Below are 26,127 nucleotides of genomic sequence, written 5' to 3' on the forward strand. Positions count from 1 at the left end.
TGACTCAGGTTCAGTATTAACCTTTGACTTTGGATTGAATATTCTATTTCAACTGTTGTACTATATTTTTCTCAGGTTTGACAGTGGTCTGTAAAAGTTTATAATTTTTAAATATCTTTTGGATAATTGTATTATTTATGAATATGTGTGTATTGTGTGAGTGTGTATGTGTTGGAGGGAAGTAGGGAGAATATTGCATGTGAATACATGCAAGTATTTGTATAGTGTTTGTATTTTATACAATTATTCCAAATTTATATTATCCAGATTGCTAATTTTAATTTTTTCTTGCTGTAAATATGCTGCCTGAGCAAGCCTTTTAGGGGAAAGCATTCTTTATATATAATTCCAAAAATCTTACATCAAATTTATCTGGACACTTAGTCTATTTGTCTACACCATCCTACACCATCCTTTTGCTTATTTCAAAATAAGCCTTTAAACTTATATTTAAAACTTATTTTGCTAAGGATTGAAGGAAACTCACGCAATATTATAAAACCTATGAATCCAAAGATTCCTAATAGCTGAAAAGCAGTTATCAAACAGTTTCCAAAAATGATTAGAAAATGGAACATTCAAAAATGTCTTTTCAAAGGTGCTGTCCCTAGTTTGAGCAAGATGCTATTGCCTCATCAGGGGAACCTATCAGATATTGCTAACTTGCAATCTCTGTGTGAGGAGCAACTGTCTGTGGCACTTTTGGGGAATCTCAAGTGCTCTTCTTGTACAGAGAGGGATTATCAAAGAGTTGATCTAGTAGCTGACTCTTCATTCCACCACAGTCATTGGTTCTGCTTTTCACTGAGCTGTCTTCAATCTGCCATTTCTTCCCTGAAAATCTCTTCCTCCGTATTCTTAGACAAGAAGGTTAGGTAAACATATTTACTGTCAAAAATTAGAAAACTCTATAGAAAAATGGTTTTTATTCTTCTGCTCCCCCCCCCTTACCGTTGACAATATATTATGTCTTTCTGACTTAACATATTTATTTTTTCTTTAAAAAAAAACACAAATATTTCATCATTTGTCAATCATTAAGACATTGAAATACAATTTTTTTTGTGTGCCCCTCCCTCCCTCCACGCCCCAAGCCCCCTCCTCCTTCCCCCCCGACTTCCCAGAACCCGTACACGGTATGGATTTTTAACTAACACAGTCTAAAATCTATTGAGAAAAAAGAAATAAAGAAATTAATGACATTCTACATTGACCTTAGCTTCTTCTTACTGAACTAACTTTTAACAGTTTAAATCATTTCTGATCTTAAGCATAGGCTAACTGGAATTTCTTGGTCCTCTATTTATTTTGTATATAGTCAATTAGAAAACTCTAAACACCAAGTTCTCCAAGAGAAATGCTACCTTGAATCATCAAAGTCTGACTTCTATATATTTGCTCTCAGGTTAATTTTGGGGCCTCTTCTTGCTATTTTTTTTTTAAAAAAACAAGTCAGTTTAGCTGGGGTTTTTTTTTCCTGGCCTTGCAGTTTTCTGAAACCCATCTGTCCACAAATAGCTTCATCTGAGATGAATGAGATAGATAGAATAGATGAACGAGAGAATCAAGTTCTACTTTACCCTTGTAGCAGAAATTACGGCTTCAAAAAGTAATGTTTTCTCAATTGGCAAAAAAAGAGAGAGAGAAGGGAAAAAAACCTGTACTTGATTTTGGGTCAAATTTTCTAAAGGAAAAGCCATGTATTAATAATTTGGAGATCAAAAGGGAAAGGTATATGAGATGGTAATGTTCAGATTACTAAGGGTGGGCTGCACTAGTTTAATATAAAGGTATTCTGGCAGCGCAGTGGTTCAGTGGCACTGAGCTTGTCAATCAGAAGGTTCAGCAGTTCAAATCCCTAGCACTGTGTAACGGAGTGAGCTCCCATTACTTGTCCCAGCCTCTGCCAACCTATCAGTTTGAAAGCAAGCAAAAAATGCAAGTAGAAAAATAGGAGCCACCTTTGGTGGGAAGGTAACAGCATTCCATGCGCCTTCAGTGTTTAGTCATCCCGGCTACATGACCACGGAGACGTCTTCAGATAGTGCTGGCTCTTTGGCTTTGAAACAGATGAGTACTGCACCCTGGAGTCGGGAACAACTAGCACATATGTGCGAGGGGAACCTTTACCTATTCTGGAAAAATCAGAAGAGTGAAGGCATAAAATAGACTGTGTTAGTGAATTATGTTATAAATCAAAAGGGATTTCACAAAAGTTCAAGGCAAAACAGAAGATACAATTGGGGGTGAGGGGAGAGAGAAAATGTCAGACTCTCCTGACTAGGACCTAACAGTAAATCCTTTATATAGCTGAATTAATTTTCTAGGCTTGGATTTGGCAAAAGTCTCTCAGAAACACTTTAGCTAAATAAGAATCTTTACTGCAAGTAAGAATGAAACCCAACAGAACAGTTGAATGCCCAATGGCAATGTAAGGCTGTAGGTACCTTTTATATACATGATGGTTCAGATCCATACCTCTTTCTTCCTGTCCTTCCTGAAATTTAATAAACTCTTTGCATGAGACTTGGTGGTCCAGAAGCTGAGCAATTGTTTGGTTTTTACTTAAATTACATCATGTTTTACATAATTTCCAAACCTGGCCTGAGAACACCAGTCTCTTGATTTACAATAGTTCTCACAGAAATTATGTCAGTGGATCTTAAAAAGTAACTTTTATTGTTTTGATTTCAAGGAAGAAATCAAAATTTGCACCAAGCAAAGGAATTTGTAAAGTAAAACTCAAAGGGAGCCAGTTGGAATGCATATTTCTCTAAAAGGAACTAGCAGAGCAGTTTTTGTTTTATCATCAATGTGAAAGCATACTCCCACCACCACCAAAAGACAAAAATGTTTGGGACCAGAACAAAAATACAAGAGTTTACTTTGAAAACATGATGATTGCTGTTGGCCCATCAATTTCATTTCTCAAGCCAGGAAGGTATTACAACAAAATATTGTTTTTAGGAACCCTAAGGATAATGGGGAAAAAACAGGAGTCTGGTATCAGTTTTTCTAATACATTTTATTAAAAGGTATAAGTTTTCATAAACTTCATCAAATGTTATAGAGGGGCTAATATATATATATATATATAGGATTTCAACTGGAGTAAGGGGGAAGAAAGGGTGGGCGGCAAGTTGCCTCTGCAAATGTAGATTAATGTCTGACAGATATTATAAATTAACAATTATGATGTGTTCAAGAGCCATTGTGTTAGTCGAGACCTTATCAGATTGCCTGAAACCTTTAATATATATGAAGTCTGCAATCTCTCGCTCAAGGGTGTTGTGGAAGTCCAATTTTTCCAAAATAGACATTTGAGGTCTGCCATAGAGTGTGTCCTGGCAGGTTGAAATGCTGTTATTACTTTGTCCTTGTTTTGAGTTCTGATGTCAAACTTGTGTTCATTAATTTTTTTTGTGTAAAGTTTGTCCATGGAATCCAGAGGGACATTGCTGACAGGTGATGGCATATATCACACAAGAGGAAGAGCATGTGAAGATGCCTTTAATCTGATGTGTGCACTTGTTGGGGCTTGTGATGGTACTGTTAATGTAGATGTAGAGGGCAAAGTAGATATCTGGGCTGGTTGCAGGGCCTGGATCCTATAGAAGGACCAATATTGCTTGGGAGAATTCACTTCAGATTGAGTAGTTGTCTGTATGAAAGTATGGACCTCTCATCTGGTGCCTAAGAAAGCACAGTATCATGGTTCAGTTTGGTTGTAGTTTATAAATCATGTGTTGAGTAGTTTGAGTTATGGGTTGTGGGTGACAAGTATAATCTTTATTGTCATTGTACTTAAATAAAATGAAATTGATTGACAACCCACTATTGTTCTCTTGTTCTGTTTCTATAGCTGGTTTTATAGTGGGTCCTCCCTGGATATTGATATGACTCTATTAACTTGTCTATTGATCTTTGTGGGTGGTAATGCAGCCCCCTAAATGGTTTAATTCCATCAGTTGAGCAGCCCTATCAAGTGAGTCAAAGCAAATGTAGTTGTAACGTAGAGCTTGGCTATAAATGATAGACTTGGTGTGCATGGTGATCTGTAGGTTGTTTTATATATAGGTAGTCCTTGACTTATGACTGTAACTGAGCCTGCAATTACAGTTGTAATTCATTGTGGTTGTAAGTTGAGGTATCATACGACCAGATCCAATTTTTGATAGTGGCAGTTAAGCAAATCAGTTTTCTCCAAAGTATGTTTTTTGCTTTAAAAAAATAGAAATAGATGACAGAAACCAGCAAAAAAAAATCATCACAAATTGTGGTCATATGACTGTGGGACACTGCAAACTGTTGTCAAGGTAAGCCAGTTGCCAAGGTCCCAAAATAGAATCATGTGAACGTAGAGAATCAGCCGTTGTAATATCAATCAATAGGTCCTAAATCGCTTTGGGGGGTCTCATAATTTGAACAGTGATTAAGTGACCAGTCATAGTCAAGGGTTACCTATAATGTCTTTATATATATGTTGTTTTATGATCAAGGAAGTGGATATATTCTCTAGAGCTCTAATCCGAGGTTGATGATGGGGCGAGGGGAGTTATTGGATCTATGGAAATGAATATCTATACAACTCCATCATTACTTTTATATTCATTTCCATAGATCCAGAGGATGAAAATGCAATGGATGATCATATTCACTACTACTACTACCACTTTCTGATATTTTCTCCCATAGATTAGCATGATTCCCCTATAATGACAGCAATGGAGTAAATTCTTGCCAACAACATGGTGATTTTTTTTCCATCTCCACCATGACCTAGACTTTTCAAGGATAATGAACTTCACTGTTCATTCAAATAAAATTACCCTTGTATTACTTTATTGCAAAAATACCTCAAAACAAGATATTGTTGCCCCAAAACTTACACCACCATCACCCTTCTCAGATATTGAATTGAAAGTAAGCTGAAAAGGAGATGCATGGTTAGAGAGATGTGGCAAACAGCACTTCATTCCTGTTGCTAGACGCTTTAGCAATGCTTAATTCCTATTATTCTTGCTTCCATTATAGCAGGATTAGTTGAGCATGTTGAGAATCCCGAGACCATCACATGGGCAGCAATCAATGCTAGAGGCAGCTTACATATTCACAAAGCGGTGGCAATGGGGGCATGGCCAATTACAAACTGATCGAAAAATAACCTCTTATGGGACTGTCCTCTAGGAGCCTCATTTTGGCCTTTTTTCTCCAACTTCCTAATAAAGCCATTCCATGTATTTATTTTCTAAGAATATCTGTTAGATCTATATGAGGTCGAGAAACATTGTTGTAAATAAAGGTGATATTGGTTGCCAGTGCTGTGCTTTGCATGATAGTAATTTTCATTTTTTTAAAAGTTAAGGAACAGTGGTGGCACAGTAGTTAGAATGCAGTATTGCAGGCTAACTCTGCCCATAGCCAGGAGTTTGATCCTGACAGGGCTCAAGATTGACTCAGTCTTCCTTCCTTCTGAATTTGGCAAAATGAGGACCCAGATTGTTGGGGGCAAGGGAAAGAGAAATAAACAAAGGAATCAAGTGCGAAAGAAGATAGAAGAGGAGTATAGGAGGTTAGAGATGGAACTACAAAAAGAGCCACAAAAAAAAAGAATATTAAAAAATCAAACGGACTTAAAAAAAACATGAATTGAATTCAGTAGACAAAGAAGACCTAGCCCAAGAAATTAGAAGTTCGAAACAAAACTTTTTTGAAAATGCAAATAAACCAGAAAGATGGCTGGCATATACACTAAAAAAGGTGAAAGAAAAGAAACTGATTTATCAACTAACAGATGAGGGAGGAACATTCTACTATTGGAATGATGATAAAAAGAAAATAATTCATGACTACTATGAGAAATTATATATTCAAGAGATAACTTCGTTTGTTTCTTTTCAAACACTCTAGGGAGAAACAAAAGTTCTGAAACTGAAAAATCTACGACCCCATGACTATGCCAGTTATACATGTCAGGTATCTGTGAGAAATGTGTGTGGCATCCCTGATAAGACAGTCACCTTCGAGCTGACCAACACAACAGGTAAGTCGCAGAAATCCAATAATAATGGGATTGGGAAATCGCTCTCACTCCCATCCATCGAGATCAACAGGGGAAGAAGCCCTCTTAAGGTTTTCTTTTTTTCAAGAGATTAATGATGACAAAAGAAATTGAGGGAAATTTGATCAGGAGGACCTCAGATTCCTTGGGGATATTTCTAAGTACATAAAAATGGTTTGGAGGAACGTGGGGCAGCTATTATGATAACTACCATTGTTTTCTCCAATTCCAGTTGCTGAAGTCTGTAAGAGTCCACATGTGTGGAGAGGGGCGGTTTGCCAAATTTTAATAGTGCAACGTGCTAATGTTTTGGAGGGTTTTAGTATTAAGTACTTGCTTCTTAATTTTGTTTGTTTCTCGGCTGACTGTATTTTAAACTATTGTATTTGTTAGTTTTTATTTTGTTTGAATTCTATTCACTGCCACTAATTGAGATGGATCAGAGGTGGTATTCAGCAGGTTCTGACCAGTTCTAGAGAACCAGTAGTTGAAATTTGGAGTACTTTGGAGAACCGGTAAATACCACCTCTGACTGGCCCCACCACCATCTATTCTCTGCCTCCCGATTCCCAGCTGATCAGGAGGGAATGGGGATTTTGCAGTATCCTTCCCCTGCCATGCCCACCAAGCCACACCCACCAAGCCATGCCCACAGAACCGGTAGTAAAAAAGTTTGAATCCCACCACTGAGATGGATCCATATGAAATGGATAAATAAATGCTGGGGGTCTCTGTGTGGTCCACAAGCTGTTAATTTTCCACCTTTCCCCTTATACATGGATGTCTAATTCTAACGTAACTTCTAATATTTCCCTATATTTGCACTTATGGAAACATTTTTTTAAAATTAAGTTTTGAAGATAAAATCTTATAACTGAAGAAGCTCTAGTTTTAGAGCGAAAAATACCAGTCTCTGTTTCTGAACTGGGTCATTTTGTGTTCTGAGTTGCTTCCTCCTTATTCTGTGATGTTTTAAAAATCAACCCCCAAAATGCTTTTAGAATTCATTTTCAAGTGTGCTTTCTCTTGAGATACCATTCAATTTATCTCTCCAAAATGTTTGTTTTAAATATGTTTTGATACATTTTTGTGAAGTGCATCAGTGTGACCCTCAACAGAGGACATTTCTAGCTTTGTAGTCTGAGGTCTTTGAAGCCGGTGTGATGAGAAGATAATAGGGTAGCTAGTGCTATCTCCGGGGTAGACATTCTTTTGTTTGGAAGCAGACAGGAAAGGCTGTCTTGCTTGATGTAAACAAGATGTTCCAGATGTTGAACTACAAGTCCCAGCAATTCTGGCCAAGTGTTGTCATTGTGTGGGATGTTGAGAGCTGCAGTTCAGCAACACTTGAAAAATAAAAGATGTGCCACCTCTTCTCTGAGCATTATTCCCACAACAAAGTTGTTCATAGTAAGGCACACTGACTTAATTTCATTTAAGACCCAACCTTGCCTGTGCTGAATTTCTACTCTCTCCAAATGCATTTTGAAATATAGCATGGAATGTGTAGATTGAGACCAAGGGCCTTTCACATGCAGAGCATGTGTTCTTTCAATGACATATGACTGGGAGATTAAGTGGTTGGCACCAGGTTTTAGGATTTAGCAGTGGTTCGTAGGAACAATCCTGGATAAGAAATTGAACTTAACAAGGTGGAGAGATAGAAGAACCAATGCTAGTGTATTGAAAAATAAAGGAAATATTTGTAGCTTGGGGTTGAAATGAGAGGTTTTTAATGCTCTATGAGCTTTGCTGTTTTCTTGCAGATGTTTCATTATCCAAACTAGGTAACATCATTAGTACTAGTAAGGGGTGGGATTTGCTATCAGTTTATATTTGAGTGGCTTGCCCTGTCAGTGTTGGTAGGGGCGATGTTAGAAGTTGTTTGGTTGCGCTGTTTACTGTTGGTTTGTTTGGCAGTTCCTTGATTGGGGTTTTCTTTACTTGATTGTTGGTCTGATGGAGTTAATTTATGCTCATCTGAATGCTGATTACTAGTGGTGAAGTGTTTTGGGCTTTTTGTTTCTTTTCGGCTTGTTGATTGTCTCTTTTGCATAGTATATAGTAAGTGGTGGGCCAGCATGCAGATACACACAGCTCAACTTGCACCTGAACTGCGTGTGCATGCCACCCATCACTTGAGTGAGTTGAGCTGAGAGCGTGTGTGCATTGGCCCGCTACTCATGTGGCACTTCCCACCTCTAGCCAGATTGCTAAGATGCAAAGATTGGGGACAGCTGCTCTATACCATATTGGCTCTCCAACTATTTTCTTAGAATAGCAAATGCAGCCTGAACAAATGCTGTTATTGCTGGTTATCTTGTTTTGAGGTGAGAGAATAGATGAACTCCTTTGCAACTCAGACTGAATGCCTCAGTAGAAATCTTTTTGTGCCAGTTAAATTCAGATTTAGATTTAGATTTAGATTTAGTTTATTTGTATGCCGCCCTTCTCCGGGAGGGACTCAGGGCGGCAAACAACTCAAAGGGGGGAAAGGGGAACATAGAACACAATACACGTGATTAAAATAAACAAGAATCATACAGCCACACAGGTCGAGAGGGGAGGGGAACTCATCAACCCCAGGCCTGCCGGCACAGCCAGATTTTAACGGCTTTCCGGAAGGCCTGGAGAGAGGTGAGGGTCCGAATCTCCACGGGGAGTTCGTTCCAAAGGGCCGGAGCTGCCACAGAGAAGGCCCTCCCCCGGGTAGTGGCCAGATGGCATTGGCTGGTGGACGGAACCCGGAGGAGGCCGACTCTGTGTGATCTAACGGGTCTTTGGAAGGTAATTGGCAGCAGGCGGTCTCTCAAGTACCCAGGTCCAATACCATGAAGGGCTTTATAAGTTACGACTAGCACTTTGAAGCAAATTCAGGTAGAATAAGTGCTTTCCCCGCATTCTGTACTTTAATGCATCAAATCCTTAGTATCATACCTCAAACCATAACTTTGGATTTATCCAAAAAGTATCACTCTTTGCTGTTTTTAAGATTCCGGCATGCGAACGCAAGAAACCATTGTAATTCTGCATGCATGTCCAGTTTTTCCTTACCATTCTATTATTAATGGTTTTACAATTAAGAGGTCCAGAGATTTGGCAGCTCATAGTTGAGGCAGGGAAAAGCAGGGACAGGATTCTTTTCCTCGGTCTTGATTTCAACACGATTAAACCACAACAAAGGAGAACTCTCCTGCAGTTATATTGCAGCAAATTGGACTTCAAAGAGAATTGAAAGTGACTCTTTGTTTTTATTGCTTCCCTCCTCCCTTTGCTCCTCAACTTACTTACCAGCAAGGTGTGTGTGAGAGTTGTTTTTGAGAGGGGGGGATGAGGGAGGGAGGGGGAGGGAGAGAGAGAGAGAGAGAGAGAGAACAAAAGTAATTGCCACAGGTTGCAAATAAATTAGATTTATCTTCTGCATAACAATGGCTGCACGTTGTTAGTCTCCATCTGCTAACTGCAAGAGGATGTGATCTGAGGTGGGCCCACAGCTGAACTTGGATTTTGTGCTATCTAGTCAGAACTCAGGAGCCTGGAGAGATGCTGCCGACACTTTTACATGGTGCAGGGAGCTGATTTATGGATTCCTTTTGGCCCAGTTATACATATAAACAAGCCCATTTTTTTGACATAATGGAAAACAAAACGTTGCTACACAGGGTTTTAGCTATTAAGGCTGGAAACTGACATAAAAGAAAATACATACTTTTGAATGGTTGCCTAAACTAGTGCTTCAGGAACTTTTTTTGTTTATAGCAAGGCCCATCAGGGTAGAAAAAATGCTTTATTTGCATTTCTTCAGATCAAAAATCAACAGCTTTCATTTTAGGTCATAAACTTCATCCTATTCCATATTGTTTTTTATTCTTTAGTCATGTAACTATTTTATTGAAAATGGGAAATAAAAAAAAATCTAAATTTCCCATTAAAAGCAGGAGAAATAACACTTCACATTTTTACAGATGCTGAAGACCAACAAAACAATATAAAGTCCAATTTGTGGTTAACCATTCCTTAATCCAAATATCATGCATTCTTGATGGGTAGAAAAGCCCATCAAGCCCATTCCCTCTCTCAATTTTCCATTTAATGGAGCACATTTATATGCTCTCACTTTTGAAAGGATTTTTTTGGTGTTTTCAAATTCAAAAATGTAGTCAAAAAGTAATACCAGTGTTTCCCTGAAAATAAGATTCAGTCTTATATTTTTAGGGCTCCAAAATAAACCCTAGTGCTTATTTTGAAACATAATTTCAGGTTAATCATCCTGGCTGGGCGCCCCATCCCCAAGCGCACACACAAGAGGCAGCAAGTATGCAGGGACCGATGGTATCCAGCAGCAGCTACAACCCATTGGTCCCTTGATTGGTGCACTCTGGGATTGCGCAGCCGATGCAGCACAGGTGAGTTGATTACTTGTCCAAGCAGCAGGTGGAGGCAGAGGTCAGGGAGAGACAGGAGATTTGGACATGCTGCATGGGCTGCGGGAAAGCCGAGAGTCGGTCGGCTGGAGCAGGTGGCTGACTGTGGGAGGCTCATCTTCACGCGGCAGCATTGGCAGCAGACAGAGGCAGAGGCACCGGGCAGAAGACAGGTGATCCCGACAAGCTGCCTTTCTGCAGGCAAGCCTAGAGACACAAAGACAAGCCTCCCACGGACACCTGCCAGCTCTGGCCCACTGACTCTCAGGTTTCCCCTCACCCACACAGAGTGTCCAGATCACTTTCCTCCCTCTCCCCCACCTCTTCCTCCACCTGCTGCTTGGACAGGTAAACAACTCATCTGCACTGCATAGGCTGTTACTGTTTCAGGACACCATCAGCCCATGCAGCCCAAACCTTCTGTGATGGCCATGTCCACCCCATTAACTAGGGCTTATTTTTGAGGTGGGGCTTATATTAGATGCACGTTTAAAAATCAGGCTGTCTTATTTTGGGGTAGGTCCTATTTTCAGAGAAACAAGGAGGTAAAAAAATTGAAGGACAAACCTTGAAAGTGGCAGTGGGTTACGTGGATTTTAAAATTTAAAACATGCTAGTTGTGTAACTTTAGGTTTAAAAGTGAAATTATTTTTTTCCTGGAGGAAGGGGAGGGAAAGGGAGGGAGGGAGGTCACCCAATTGGCTTTCCTGTCTCTGGCAGGATTAGAATTCACAGTCTTCCTGCCTCTAATCCATGGTCTTTACTTTACCTATTACATTTCATTGATTTTCCCAACAGATTGGATATAATTAGCCGGTGTTTCACTTGTGTCAGTCAATGTATTTTAGAATTAAGACAAGGAATATTAGTTTTTAACGTGTCCAAACATAAGCCAATCAGTCTGGATGCGGGAAAAATCAGAGTAGTTACGAAATATGTATTTTCGGGCCCCTGTAAGAGAACAGCCTTCCTACTTTTTTGTTTGTCTGAAGTAGAAATTCAGAGCAAATCCAGTATAGGTCATTAACACAAGGCCCAGAAAGAAGAGATGGCAGAAATAATGATGTCATTAAATCAAGCTTTATGAATATGTAATGATGCCTTATTTTGCGTTATTACAGCTGTTACTTAAAACATGCCTCAGCCATTGTCCCATTGATTGTTAATTTCTGAGCTCCGTGTGAAGTCTCTGATGACTCCCGAGAAGGAGCTTTAAAGGGCCTTTGAGAGATTAAACAGAAAACACAGAGAAAAGCCTTTTGGATCTGTATCTGGGGATGTTGAAGAAAAGGAATTAATCAGAAGGGTTGAGGTTAAGCATTCTAAAGCAGAGGAGCTGCCCATTCATAATATGACTCCTTACATAAAGGCGAGGCTGAAAGATTTGTGAATGAGCTTAGAGCCCAGCATTTGATATGTATGGCGGTTAAAGAAAGAGCTCTAGAGGTTAGCAATAATTGCTAGGAGGAGGAGGCAGGGCACGGGATGTGGGATGTGGGGGAAAGATATTAACAAGTTAAATGTGTTCTGTTCTTTCATTGCTATAACGGGAAGCTATTTGGAATTAAATCCTCAAGAAAGGCTTTTGGCTCTGCACGGCAGGTAAGGGGAATTTGGAGTAGATAGTGTCATCCCAAACTGTGATTGGGAACGTCTAATAATTCTTTGTGTCACATTTTGAAGATCCCCGTGTTTATAACTCCAGTGCAAGAAATGGCATCAAGTCTAAATGAGTTCATATCTCTGCAGAAAGACAGTATAAGCTTTATGGGTCTCCCTAACCTGATGGTGCATAAATAGCCTTGCTGATGGAGGATGATAGGTGTTGTGGCCTTGAAGGACCCAGATTATAGGACTGTAATACCCTCTAACAATGGTGATACATCATACATTTAAGGCAGTGGTGGGTTTCAATTTATTTTACTACCGGTTCACTCGTGTGACGCCTCTGTGCATCTGGGTGGGTGGACGGAGCCTACTGCCACCACCACTACCAGTTTGCCCGATACGGGGCAAACCGGCAGAAACCCACCTCGGATTTAAGGAAAACAGACCATACATTATGAATCTATATCCCAGCAATAATTATTATTAGAGAGATCTGAAGCCTGTAAAGCAACAATTCGATTATGCAATGGGAGAAAAAAATATCAAACTAATTGATTGGAATTGATGGAAATTACAGTGCAATAATATCTGAAAAGCCAAGAGTTGGCATTGGCAAAAGGTGAAGTTCAGAAAGAGGCAGTCTCTTCTTTCCCAATATATAATTTGGCAAACTGATCAGCAAAGCACAAACTTAGCTTTTTGAGCTTAGCGCTGCTGTATACCTCCAGTTTTCATGTGTATGTTTTTGAAACTGATTGGGGTCTTAGTTTGAGACATCTGAGAGTTACCATCTGACTGGATTACAAGCACAGCAGGGGTGGGCTGCTGGGGGTTCACAGAGGTTGGGAGAACCTCTAGCTAAGATTCTGTGCAGTTTGGAGTACCCCCAAATCCCACTCCTGGCTGGCCCTGCCCACCCTGCCCCGCCCCTCCCAGGAGTCCCCATGCAGCCCATTTTGGATGCAGGTAAGTGCAGGACACATGTGGAGGTCTGGGGAAGGTGAAAAATGGGCCTACCAGAAGTTTGGGAAGACCTTCCAGGGGCCTCCGAAGCCTGGGGTGGCTGTTTTTGCCCTCCCAGAGGCTTGAGAAAAGCCTCTGGAGTCCAGTGAGGGCAAAAAGGCCTCCCCCCCCGGTCGCCATGGTGTAAGAGGCCAACTAGGCCACACCCACCATGCCCACCCAGCAACCGGACAGAGAACCCCTTGGTAAAAAATGTTTGAAGCCACCCCTGAAGCATAGCATGCTTTTTTATTTCTAGGTTCATCAGCCTTTCTTTTGTTTATATTGCAAAATATGCTAATTCATATTTCCTAGAATTGAATCTTCATATCTGTTTTTTTTTTAAAAAAATCTCTCTTTTTCTTTCTCTCTTTCTCTCTTTTTTATAGCTCCACCAGCTCTAAAACTATCTGTGAATGAGACTTTAGTGGTAAATCCAGGGGATAATGTTACCATATACTGTTCGTTAACAGGCGGGGATCCTTTGCCTCAGGTAGTCTGGTCTCACTCCCCCGGTCCTCTGCCTCTGAACAGCCTGATCCAAGGGGGCAATCTTACCATCTGGGGCATTCAAACTGAAGATTCAGGTTATTACAACTGTACAGCAATCAACAATGTGGGAAATCCAGCCAAGAAGACAGTGAACCTATTGGTGCGATGTACGTCTTTCTATTAATCTAATTGGGGATGGAGCCTGAATTTCCAGCTCACTTTGTTCCTTTTAAAGATTGGAATAAATTTAAGACTGGTACTTCAGGACAGAGTATTAACCAAGCTTGCTTTTATATTGCATTGCTTCCTTTCTTTCGTTCCTCGTAATTTTCAGGTTTGTTTTCAACACATAAGTTTGTACACGTACGCATAGACATGCATATTGCTTCACACTAAGTTACATTGAAAGGAGAGGAGTTTTTAATGGGGGATGGATGAAAACAAATAATTTTTCTTGTGTTCTTTAAAACTCTTCCCTCTCTCCTTGTTTTTCTCCTGAGTTCTTTAGTCATCAGAGTCCTTTTCTGTCAGAGCGACTGCTCTCACCACATTCCATTTATTGATGGTCAAATTAATACATTACATTTGCAAAGAAGCATAAGGTAGCCTGTTCAAAAATCATGTTTGTATCCCTCTCTTATCAATTAAAGCAAGGAGGAGAACGATATTCTGTCCCCCCTGCATCAGAGGCTCTCAGTTCGGCCTGGATCAACTGAACCAGTAGTAGTGACTGCGGGAGGTTCCACCCACCTGCCTGGACTCTGCTGTGCATGTGCAGAAGCATTGCGCACGAGCGCGGGTGCATCCACGAGTGAACCAGTAGTAAAAAAATTTGCAACCCTAGTCTTCCCTGCACATAGATTCAGTGAAAACAACTTTCCAGAATTATTTCTGCCTAAGGAGATGCTATTAAACAGAACATCAAATTCTGTTGAATGTAAGAATGTGAATTACATATCTTACTTTTTGTGTTACATAATTACTCAGATTTCTATGTCCTGTCAATCAGGATATGACATGACACAACATGACGTGATATGACATATTTTGACCATTTGAAAATCAGGCACTGATATAGTCATACAGTTTGGTGTTTGTATTTGCTCCAGCCATGAAGAATGTAACTTTCCAGATCACCCCTGATGTCATCAAAGAGAGTGAAACCATCCAGCTAGGACAGGACCTGAAGCTCTCATGCCACGTGGATGCTGTGCCACAAGAAAAAGTTTTCTACTTCTGGTACAAGAATGGGAAGCTGGCCAAATTCTCAGATCGAGTAGTTGTCATCAAAAATGACCCCGAACTTCCCCCTGTGACAAGCAGCCTAGAGATAATTGATCTCCGTTTCACGGACTATGGTACATACGTGTGTGTGGCATCTTTCCAAGGAGCCCCCATCCCTGACCTTAGTGTTGAGGTCAACATTTCTTCAGAAACAGGTAAATTTTCATCTAATTTTTAACTTATCCAAAAGCCTGATTAAGGATAGAACACAGTTAAAAAAGAATGTACACTTTAATCAAAATCTATCCCAGGAGCTTCATAAAGAGCCTAAGCTCTGTTTACCAGATAGGTAGATTAGCTTTAATCACAAGATAAATCCTTTTCAAATTATTTGGAGGGTTTAAGATGGAAGGCTGCACTGCTATGCAACTTCTTTCTCTCTCCCCCATTTTTCCCCCAGATAAACGAGTACAGAAAAAGTCAGGCTGAATAAATTTATATCTAATATTTCATAATCGATATTATGTTGTTGTTTTTTATCCAATTTTTTATCTCTATTTCTTTAAAGCATAACATTACATTCAAAACAAAAAGGCATAAGAGTATATAGCATGTTAAAGTGAAGGACAGATTCATCTTTGAACAGTTCCCTGCACAATAGAAACTTCTCTGCATATAGATCAGCAGTAAATTGGGGAGAAGGGATAGGAAGGGTGTAACCATTTAGCCATGCAAAGTGGCTATGAGGAAGAATAATTCTGTGATATTCTTTGAGGATGATATTACTAATGCCTTGGGAAGTTCTGGGGAAGAGCCAAATTTGATATGGCACTAACTACATCACTGAAACTAGATCAGGGTTTTAAAATACTGTATATACTCAAGTATAAGCCTAGTTTTTCAGCCCACTTTTTGGGCTGAAAAAAGCCGCCTCGGCTTATACTCGAGTCAGTGAAAAATTTGCCCGAAATGGAGGAGAGAAAGGGGCGGGGCCATGCCGTGCTGGGTGACACTCGTGAATGGCCCAGTGCCCCTGTGAGTTTCCCCTCCCTCTGTGTCAGTTTGCCGCGCAGCGCGCACCGCACCATCCCCCCTCCTCACGTTCTAATGTAATGCAGGGCTGTATTACGATTCCCCTTCCTCCCCCTCCTGCCGCTCTGCAACGATGTCCCACCTCCTCCTTGTTATGGCAAGCAGCCACATAGCGATGTCCCACCTCCTCTGGTACAGTGATCCAATGATAGGAATCACTGTGCCGTGTCATAGGAGGCGGGACATCGCTCCCGCAGCTGCACGGGACATCATCATCACAGCGGGACATCAGCATCATGAGGTGAGTGAAGTATTTCATTGAATACACTGCTAGTTTACTGTTTTTCTTTGAAATAAATATTCAAAAACATTATTGGTATCTATTTTTATTTTTGAAATTTACCGGTAGCTGCTGCATTTCCCACCCTAGGCTTATACTCGAGTCAATAACTTTTCCAGGTTTTTTGTGGTAAAATTAGGTGCCTCGGCTTATATTCGGGTCGGCCTATACTCGAGTATATACGGTAAATGTAATGGAGGAGGGCAATGATATTCATCAGGGATAAATCCAAGGGGAAATTATTGAAACTTTCCATCTTTAGGCCGTAGCCCCCTCCTCCACATGCACTGTGATGGTTTTGTTTTGTTTTTGAAAAAAATACCTTGTTTGTGCTAGCGAATTTTGTTTATTTTATTTATTTTTAGCTCAAAACCATCCGCAGCATTTCTGTTGGGATTACCTGCCCTCCATATGTACTGTTGTCCCATTGAAAATAACCTTCATACTTATTGACTAAAACAAACAGTGGTTTAGTTTCTAATGATTCACTTAACATCACATCTACTTCGTTTCTCAGAGGGATTCAGAGGTAAGGCAGGTAGAGAACAGAGCTTTCTGAAGTATGTTTGCAACAAAGGTCACAGGTGCCTATCAGAGAAATGATGGGAATGCTAGCAGTCCATTTAAAACAAGTTTCCAAAAGAAAATCCTTGGCAAGGCTCCTACCACAGAGAAATTCAGAAATAATCTAAATGGAGTATGGAACTGTAAACACACATACACATACACCAAACAAGAACATAAAAAATAAGAACTAGAGAAACAAGAAAGAAATTGACAAAGAAAAACATGCAACTGTTCGCACTCCTTTCTACAAGAAATCTTAAACTTTTCTCCGTAAGCTCATTTTTAATCACCAGATCCCAAGATCACCAATTCATTCTTCTCTCTTGTTTTTTTTTTCAGTAAAGAGTCCATGTAAAGTTCCCACAGCTGTAAAAAAAAAAAAAATTAATGGGTTTTGAAAAATGTTTCACCATGTTCATACAGAAGTGTGGATCTTTCCCCTAGTTTGACCACAGATAGGAATAGTGGTGTATTTATTCCCTGGTTTCTGAATCTTCTTCCCCTCATAAGATTTAGCAAGCAGGTCATCCAGGATAAGGGTCCCAGAAAGCCTCCTTTAATTAAAAACTTTTCAAATGCAATTTACACATTTTTCCCCATAAAGAAAATTGTCTCCTGCCAGGTGAGCATATGCTGGCAGAACTGAGCCATGCGGGTGCAGCTCAATCTTCACACCATATAAGAGAGGATTTGATGAGATTCCATAGCCCACAGAAGACCTGCAAATTGAAAATTCACCTTCTTATTGCCTAGTGATACAGTTGATGGAGATACTGGATGCTAGACCTACATAAATATGCCTTTAAGCCAGCTATGTGCTATATTTTTATATGATTAGAATCATCACACTCCCTCTTGGCCCTCTTAAATTTATGAGTTACATGCAGACATTACTTGGTCATGCAGGTAAAAATAATTTTGGAACTTTTACATTGCATTTTAAATCTCTTCAAAATGTAAATATATACATAAAAATATTTGAGGAGAGAAAGAGGACTTCACAAAGAATTACAATCATATCAGTTTCCATGATATTTTAGTACAGATATTCCCTACAATAATCTTTCCCAACAGATGTCCTACCAGTTTTACTCCTGGAATTTTTCTAGTGAAAAAAAAAGGTTATAGTTCAAATATATTTGGAGATCAACCAATAGGAGTGAGCAGCCCTGAAGAATCTGTATCCCCTAATTATAATCTTAAAAAGAGGGCAGAGAAGACTCTGAAGATTATGAAGAGCAAGTTCTGAAAGTTGGAGGAATTGAGGAAAGTAAGATTTAGAAGCAATAAGGTATATGGAACAATCAGAAAGATGATGGAACAATTTTATTCTTTGTATGCAAGATATTTGGACTTGAACCAATGGGAATGAGTTACAAACTGCTTCATAAGGTGACAAAATTTTACAGCATTTTCAATCATAGAAATAAAGGGATTGGTAGCTACCTTGAAGGCCACCTAGCTCAACTCTTATGTCTTCACAATCTTTTCTCTTCTCTGGACTAAAACCTCCATCTAAAGGAGTTGCTCTGGAATCCACTGGAGTTGGAGGCCAATACATTTAAAATAATAATTAGTATAATATAGTATTATGTTATATTACAATATTATAATTGCTATATAACAGTGATGGCCAACCTTTTTGTCGTCGCATTCTGAAAGCGCACGTGCGCATCCAAAATGCAATGTGCGACCCCTCCCCCACATGCATGTGCACATGAAAACCTGCTTTCCCCTCACCCCATGCATGTGTGTGTGACCCCACGCATGCACCCTGCCACCCCGCATGTGTGTGACCCCCACATACATGCATGTGGCTCAGCCCGCAATAGATTGCAGAATTCACCTGTGGAGCCATCCTGAAAACAATGAGGGACTAGCCCCTGCAGCCCTGGGACCAACCACGTCCACCCAGTCAGCCACAATGACCAGGCTACACCCACCTCACCCCCCTCCCCAAGGCAAAAAATCTCCTGATGCGGCCCATGATGGGATCGAGTTTGACACCCCTGGTATAGATTGATTACAAACAACAGCGTGACAAAAGGGCATTGGAATATCTTCAAGATAATACCAAGCACCAACACTAAGCAAAAACAGGTGAGACCACAAAATAGACAAGGTATTAGAAAATGAAGAAGCTAAAATGCTTTGGGATTTTAGACTTTAAACAGACATGCCCCTGCCACATAACATCCCAGACATAAAATTGTTGATAAGAAAAACAATGAAGTTGGAATAATGGAAGTTGAAGTGTCTGAGACAGCAGAAGAGAAGAGAAAGAACAGAGAAAATCACAAAATACAAAGACCTTTAGACAGAAGTAGAATGCCTGTGGCAAAAGAAAACAATTCTTATTTCTCATATTTTGCTATACTCCACAGTAGAATTGCATACAAAATATTATTGAATTTTTGCAGAACACCCTGCTAGACTATTATAGTTAACTAAACTAGTCACTTTGTCAAAAATATCACATTGATTTGTTGTAATTTCTTCTTAATAAGCTCATGTTGGTTTTTCCAAGCAATGCATTCTTTTTTAATCGATTGCTTAATAATCTGTTCCAGAGTGTTGACAAAAGACAATGTTAAGATGACTGGTAGGTAGTTAGACGGGTTCTTTCTCCTCTTTTTTAAAGATAGGAATAACAGAATGAGGAAGGCTTTTTCTTATGCCAAGCAGAAGCCAAATTATGTGGTAGTATATAGAAGAAATAATGATGGTGATTGACTGAATCAGTGTTGTTTAAAATAACAAGTTCAAAGAAGTAATAATGCCTTGACTTCAACTTCAGCAATCTTTTACATACACACACCACTAAGCTAATTTTTAAACATTGCTGTTGAATAGGTGTTCTTTCTTGTCATCTTTTTCCCAATAGTGCCTCCAACCATCATGGTGCCCAAGGGTCAATCCATCATTACTGTCCGTGAAGATTCGAGAGCAGAGTTACAGTGTGAAGTCCGAGGGAAACCCAAACCTCCTATCATCTGGTCCAGAGTTGATAAAGAGGCTCCTATGCCTTCAGGGACCATGACAGTGGAAACAAATGATGGGAAGCTGTATTTTGAGAAGGTGACTCAAAAAATGAGTGGGATTTACAAATGCCAGACAGCCAGATACAATGGCTTCAACATTAGACCTCGAGAGGCCCTGGTGCAACTCAACGTACAGTGTAAGTATAAATGAGGAACGTATTCTCTTTGATGCAGCCTATATATCTTTATTGACTTTGCATACTAGATAATTTTGTTTTATTTTCCGTTAATAACAAAAGTAGTGTGCAGACAAGGGTATGAGTTACTAGATCTTGTACTTACACAGAGCCAGAAAAGTTTAAATATTAGATTTAGTGGTTAAAATGTTATAATGGAATATATAATTTTATATGATATATAATATAATATACAATTTTAACCTAAGGCAGTAAAATACTCAATTCAGAAACTGTCCTAGGAACATTTCCCAGTTTGTATCCCAATGTCTGTGCTATTATAGAGACCTGAATGTGTTCACTGGTATCTGACCAAACTTAATTTATGAACTGTCTGCCTCTGATGATTGGGGAAAGGGATGACTATTTAATCTCTGCTTTGTGAGCATGTCACTCTGAAAAGATACCCTTTTGTCCTTGAATGGCCCAGGTTATTTTGATGTCAAGCAATGTGATGCCAACTGTGCTGCTTTCTGCATGTCCAAGAAACCCACATCTGCCCTGAATCCATAACAATTGCAGAAAATAGAAGAAATATTTTAACATTATAGTATGATATCAAAGTATATATATGCAATTTTATTAATAGTATGTCATAATTAAAATTAAAAAAAACTTTGTAAGTGTTAGATTGGGTAATGGATAGGCACACACAGGCTTAATGGTAACAACAGCTCTTTATTAAGTACAACAAGTGAGAACAATCCAGCGAAGGTTGAGTCTGACAGCAGCCCTTATATAGGGAGCTGTCAGACTCTTCCACCAATAGAATTAAAGGACTTTGGTGGAAATCACTATAGTTAGAACTAATATCTAACACCCCTCCCCTCTTGGTTGGAACAATCCTACTTGTAACGTAGTCACGCAGGTAGGCGGACTTTTGGGTACCTCTGCCTGACCTGTGCAGTTCAGTAGGAGGGGTTTCCTTGGACAGGTCGGATGGACCTGTTTGCTCCACAGCTCTGCTTGGTGGAAGCTCCTGGGACCTTTCACAGGCCGCGGCTGGAGCTTCTTGAGCTGGTTCGTTCGTACCTCTCTGCAGGCCTGCAACATAACCAGATACGTTTTCCGGTACTCTCAGGCTTGAGTTGGCCATGGAAGGAGTGAGTGTTTTCTCCGTTTGGGTAGGGCTTTGGCTAATTCATGCAGGAGTTACCTCTGGTTGTCTAAGAATGGAGTTGGAGAGGCAGCCACGGAATTGGTCAATATGCTTTCTCCAATTCCTACTGTCCTCGAGCTCTAAGAGGTAAGAGTGAGGGCCGGTGATGCCTATCACTGTGGCAGGAATCCACAGAGTTCCCCTCGGTGTAGTTGTGGGCGTATACTGAATCCCCTATGCTAAATGTCCAAACCTTGCTTGTTGAGTCTGGGGGCAATGAGGCAGAAAAACTGGGGTGTAGCCGGTCTAAGTAGGACCTTAGCCGGCAACCCATGAGAAGCTCAGAGGGGCTTCTCCTTGCAGTGGCACTGGGTGTGATGTGCTGAATTAGCAAATAGTGATCAACCCGTGTTTGCCAATCTCCCGGGTCCATCCTAGAGAGGGCCTCTTTTGCAGATCTCACCATTTTCTCCGCCTGACCATTGGAGGCCGGATGGAATGGTCTGATCAGGGCATGCCTGATTCCCTGAGCTACTAGGAAGGTCTCAAATTGCATGGCTGTGAATTGGGGCCCATTGTCCAAGACCAAGACGTTGGGCAGGCTGTGCATGGAGAAAAGTCTCTGTAGCACCTTGATGACCGTTTCTGCCATAATGGAGGTCATCAGGACTACCTTTAGCCATTTCAATTAGGCGTTCACAACTACGAGAAATGTCTGGCCATGAACTTGGCCAGCAAAGTCAATGTGCACCCTAGACCTTGGTGCTTGAGGTCGCTCCCACTCTTAGCGGGCACCTCTGGGGGAGCTGGTCTGGACTCCTGGCACAGTGTGCAGGTAGCCACACACTCTTCGATCTCCCTGTCCATGTTAGGCCACCACACATAACTCCTAGCCAAAGACTTCATCCTGACAATTCCAGGATGCCCTATGTGTAAAGCCTCTAATACTGCAATACACAGTTTGGGTAGAACAACTACCTGGTCCCCCACAGAGTAAACAGCCATTAACAACCGATAACTCATCATGTTTGGCAAATTACATTTTAAAATAAACTCCAACAGGACCCTTGGGCCACCCCCTCCACACCAAGTTCAAAATTTGCTTGATGGTGGAGTCCTTGGCAACGTGACGGGCAACATCACTGGATGAGACAGGCCCAGTCTCAAGGCAGTCAATGAGGAGGTCTGCCCCTTTCATTCACAGCACTGGCAGAAACGGCAAGTCAATCTGGCATGGTCTCCGCAGCTGGCGCAAAGCGGGAGACACGATTTGAATTTGAGTGCCGGCTGGGCATGGCTACTGCGCATGCAGCAGCTATCATCTTCCTTGCCTTTTGAGCTCCTGGGCTCTGCAGCCTCGCGATGTACATGTGTACTCTTTCGCGTGTCTTGTGGTACACTTTGATGCTACAGAGTCTTAGTAGATTTGGCGGCTGATTTGGACACCCTGGCCTCATCCAAGGTGATCTGCAGAGTAAGGTTAGATTTAGCGAGTAACTTCCTCTGCAGGTTAATGTCCCACATGCCATAAATCTCGTCCAGGTCTCGGAATTCACAATACGCTGTGGCCTTGTAAAGTGCCACAACGTACTCATTAATCGACTCGCCCTCTTTCTGGTTTCTGATGTTAAACTCATGCCGGTGAACTTGCTTGGACGGCTTGAGTGCATAGTGGGTCCTTAGCATCTGCTGTGGTATGGACCAGGTGACTGGTTGAAGCGGTGTCGGCTCAGAAAGATTTTTCACCAACTCAAACACTTCCTGGCCACAGTATCTGAGGAACATGTTCTTCTTGCAGCCTTTGGGAAGGCCCATGAGGTCGTTTGCCTTGAGGAAGCAGTCAAATCTTAGCATGTACGATTCCCAGTGCTTGGTGACTGGGTCATACGGAGTCAGTGAGGCATGCATAGCCATTTTGTGTACAGAGGGCGATTTGAGTTTGTCGCTCAAAAATGGCTGCTCGAAGCCGCACTGAGCTCCGGGCTGGATATATTTGCTGGCTTGCTACTCTCTTTTTGGTTCGCCTAGTTGCCTTCCAATCCTACCTTTGTCACCAGTGTTAGATTGGGTAATGAATAGGCACACAGAGGCTTAACGGTAACAACAGCTCTTTATTGAGTACAACAAGTGAGAACAATCCAGCGAAGGTTGAGTCTGACAGCAGCCCTTTATAGGGAGCTGTCAGACCCTTCGACCAATAGGATTAAACCTCTGTTCCTGCCAGAACAGAGGACATTGATGGAAACCACTGTAGTTAGAACTAATATCTAACAGTAAGATTATATCCAAAACTATGTAATAGTATACATGTGATTATATGCTATGAAAATGGAAAATATTTTTTTAATGGGAAAAAAATATTATATCCAAAACAAAGCAGCTTGTTCAAAAGTTTACTTTTTTGTTCATTTGTGTGTGTTTAAAAAAAACAATTAAAATATTGGCAAATAACATATCATAAATCCAATGCTGAAAAGCAGGTGTAGATTTATCATTTCACTCTATTAAAAGCAATAATGATGTTAGCTGTATCCCACACACGAGAGATCTACAGTTATTGATATTGTGATCAATTCAAAATACTCAAGAAGAAGATCTGCATGTTCAACAACAATGATTAGATTAAAGGACAGTGAGCAAACTGTCCTTTAATCTGCTAGAGGAGTTCAAAGGAAAAATAACAAAACAGGAGAATGACCAGAGAAGCTACATATTCTGAGAGATTGTATGTGGATTGTGAGAAAGGAATAGTTGCTGACTGCAAAGGTGTTTACTGAGACCTAATAATTGCTTTTTGCTGGGTAAGCAGACTGTGTACGAGGGATATAAATGAACGTTCTTGATTAATTTGAGAACCTGAGAACAGAACAGAAAATAAAAGTTTTCTACTCATGGTACAGTGGAAACAGTTGCTAAGTGAAATTGTGAGTATGCTTATGATCTTATTTCAGCTTTCTTTTGCTTTACTGAACTGCAATGGTCAAACATGTGAGCATTGGTCATAAAGTTACTTTCTCATCACTGGCGTAACTGTATACAGTCGTTAATGAGATAGTTGCTAAACAAGGACTATCTGTATCTTAAGGAAGAAAAAGAACTAATGGATCTAGGTAAGATGCATTGGGATAGAAACAAGGATGAAATTCAGCAGGTTCTCACAGGTTCTGGAGAACCGGTAGCAGAAATTTTGAGTAGTTCAAATAGCAGCTCTGGCTGGTCGCAGAGTGGGTGGGAATAGGGATTTTGCAGTATCCTTCCCTTGCCACACCCACCAAGCTACGCCCACAGAATCGGTAGTAAAAAAAATTGAATTTCACCACAGGATAGAAATGTCAGTTACCTCAACAACCAATTGTCCCCTAGCTGAGAACTGCAAAGCAGGTCATGCCTTAAGCCATAGGAAATGTGGAAAACTCTAGTAGGTATAAGAGGGAGCTATCTTCTCATATTGATAGGGGCAATTGGCTGTTTTAGGTAGTTTCATTATAGCATGCAATAAAAAAAATCTGTTGAGTGTTGGGTAGCTTCTCCCAAGGGAGTCTGACTAAATCCCTATAGAGCAGTGACGTTAAACTGCACTCTGAAAGAACTCAAAGGGTAGAATTAAGATCATTGCCATTACAAAAAAGTGCCAATACGGCCCATTGTCTTGTGAAGCATTTTTTGTTTACCAGGAGTCAAACACAGAGTTTTGACAGAACAACTTTCAAGAATTACTTGGGCCCATTGATGAATTTATCTTTCTGCTAACGCTCATGGAGAAAGATAAATACGTAAATAACAACTACATCAGCAGGAACTTCGAAAGTTTAAGATGGAAGCTTTACAGAGGCAGTATTCTTATCCATTATACTAGTCCCTAGGATTGAAAGAAGAAAATGGAGAAATTATAATTGGCCATACAACCAACACTACCAGAAGACATTTGATTTCTAAGATCTTGATCTGGCATGGGAAGACTGCAATTAATAAGAATGGTTTTAAATTTGTATGGTCAAAACATGGCAAGTTCTTAGAAGAGCTTTAATCTTTGTGGTGCTAACCAATAGGAAATTAAGTAGGATGCCTTAAATCAGTGTTTTTCAACCACTGTGCCGTGGCACACTAGTGTGCCGTGACATAGTGTAAGGTGTGCCGTGGGAAAAACACCCGCCAGGTGTTTTTGCCTTGGCTGCGCACGTGGCAAGAAAACACCGTGCAGCCATTTCAAACTGCGCGCAGTGATTTCTGCCACAGGCTCCCGAATCTGAAGGGAATAGCTGCTGCTGCCTCCTCCTCCTCCAACAGCACTGCCAGATTTGCCGCCAACGCTGCAGCCGAGGTGAAGCCTCCAAAGCTCCCACAGGCGCCCCCGCCCATGGCAGCGGCGGCGGTGCCTCCCCCTCCGCTCGGAGCACCTCAGCTGGGCTCTGGGTTACCCCTGCCGCCGCCTCCACCTCCGCGGTTTTTCAGAAGCCATGAGGCCTTTTTCCCTGCTCCCCCCTCTCTGCCGCCTTCCTACTAGCTCCTGCAGCCAAATAGCTCCTCAAAAGCACGGCGGAGGAGGAAGGGGGAGGGATAACACGGGGGCCAGCTCAGGTGCTCTGCATGGAGGCTAAGTCAAGGACTGGCTGTATTGCAGAGGAGCTGGGAGCCACCCAAGGATTTCACGGTGCTACGAGGAGGAGAGTGAGCCTCTGAGCAGCTGCGGGGAGCCTGCCTGGCCAGGAGCGACCTTCGGCTGGACGGAGGGGCGAGGGCTGCCTGGAGAAACAGCGAGGGCCCTTTTGAGCTAGTGAGCAGGAACATTTGTGGAGCACACCAGTTGTGTGTGGTGGCTCCACGCAGAGCACCTGCGCTGGCCCCCGTGTTATCCCTCCCCCTTCCTCCAGCCATTTGGCCGCGGGAGCTAGTAGGAAGGCGGTGGAGGGGGGGCAGGGAAAAAGGCCTCATGGCTTTTGAAAAACCGTGGAGGTGGAGGCGGCGGCAGGGGTAACCCAGAGCCCAGCTGAGGTGCTCCGAGCGGAGGGGGTGGCACCGCCGCCGCTGCCATGGGCGGGGGCGCCTGCGGGAGCTTTGGAG

At 41.3% G+C, this 26,127-nt stretch overlaps 1 protein-coding gene across 2 annotated transcripts in view; it reads left to right on the forward strand.

The window, feature by feature from the left end:
* Positions 1–26,127, forward strand: part of MDGA1 (MAM domain containing glycosylphosphatidylinositol anchor 1) — a 318,790-nt gene that overhangs the window by 137,626 nt on the left and 155,037 nt on the right. For both annotated transcript variants that reach the window (XM_087717920.1, XM_087717918.1), the window contains exons 5-8: positions 5,911–6,043; positions 13,485–13,754; positions 14,697–15,026; positions 19,635–19,928. In XM_087717920.1, coding sequence (XP_087574046.1) covers positions 5,911–6,043; positions 13,485–13,754; positions 14,697–15,026; positions 19,635–19,928 — 1,027 coding nt within the window. The remainder of the gene's footprint in view (positions 1–5,910; positions 6,044–13,484; positions 13,755–14,696; positions 15,027–19,634; positions 19,929–26,127) is intronic.

This window comes from Thamnophis sirtalis, unplaced genomic scaffold (genome assembly GCF_051295495.1).
Source record: "Thamnophis sirtalis isolate CommonGarterSnake01/CBP01778 unplaced genomic scaffold, rThaSir2_p1.2 scaffold_6, whole genome shotgun sequence".
NCBI classification, from domain to species: Eukaryota; Metazoa; Chordata; class Lepidosauria; order Squamata; family Natricidae; genus Thamnophis; species Thamnophis sirtalis.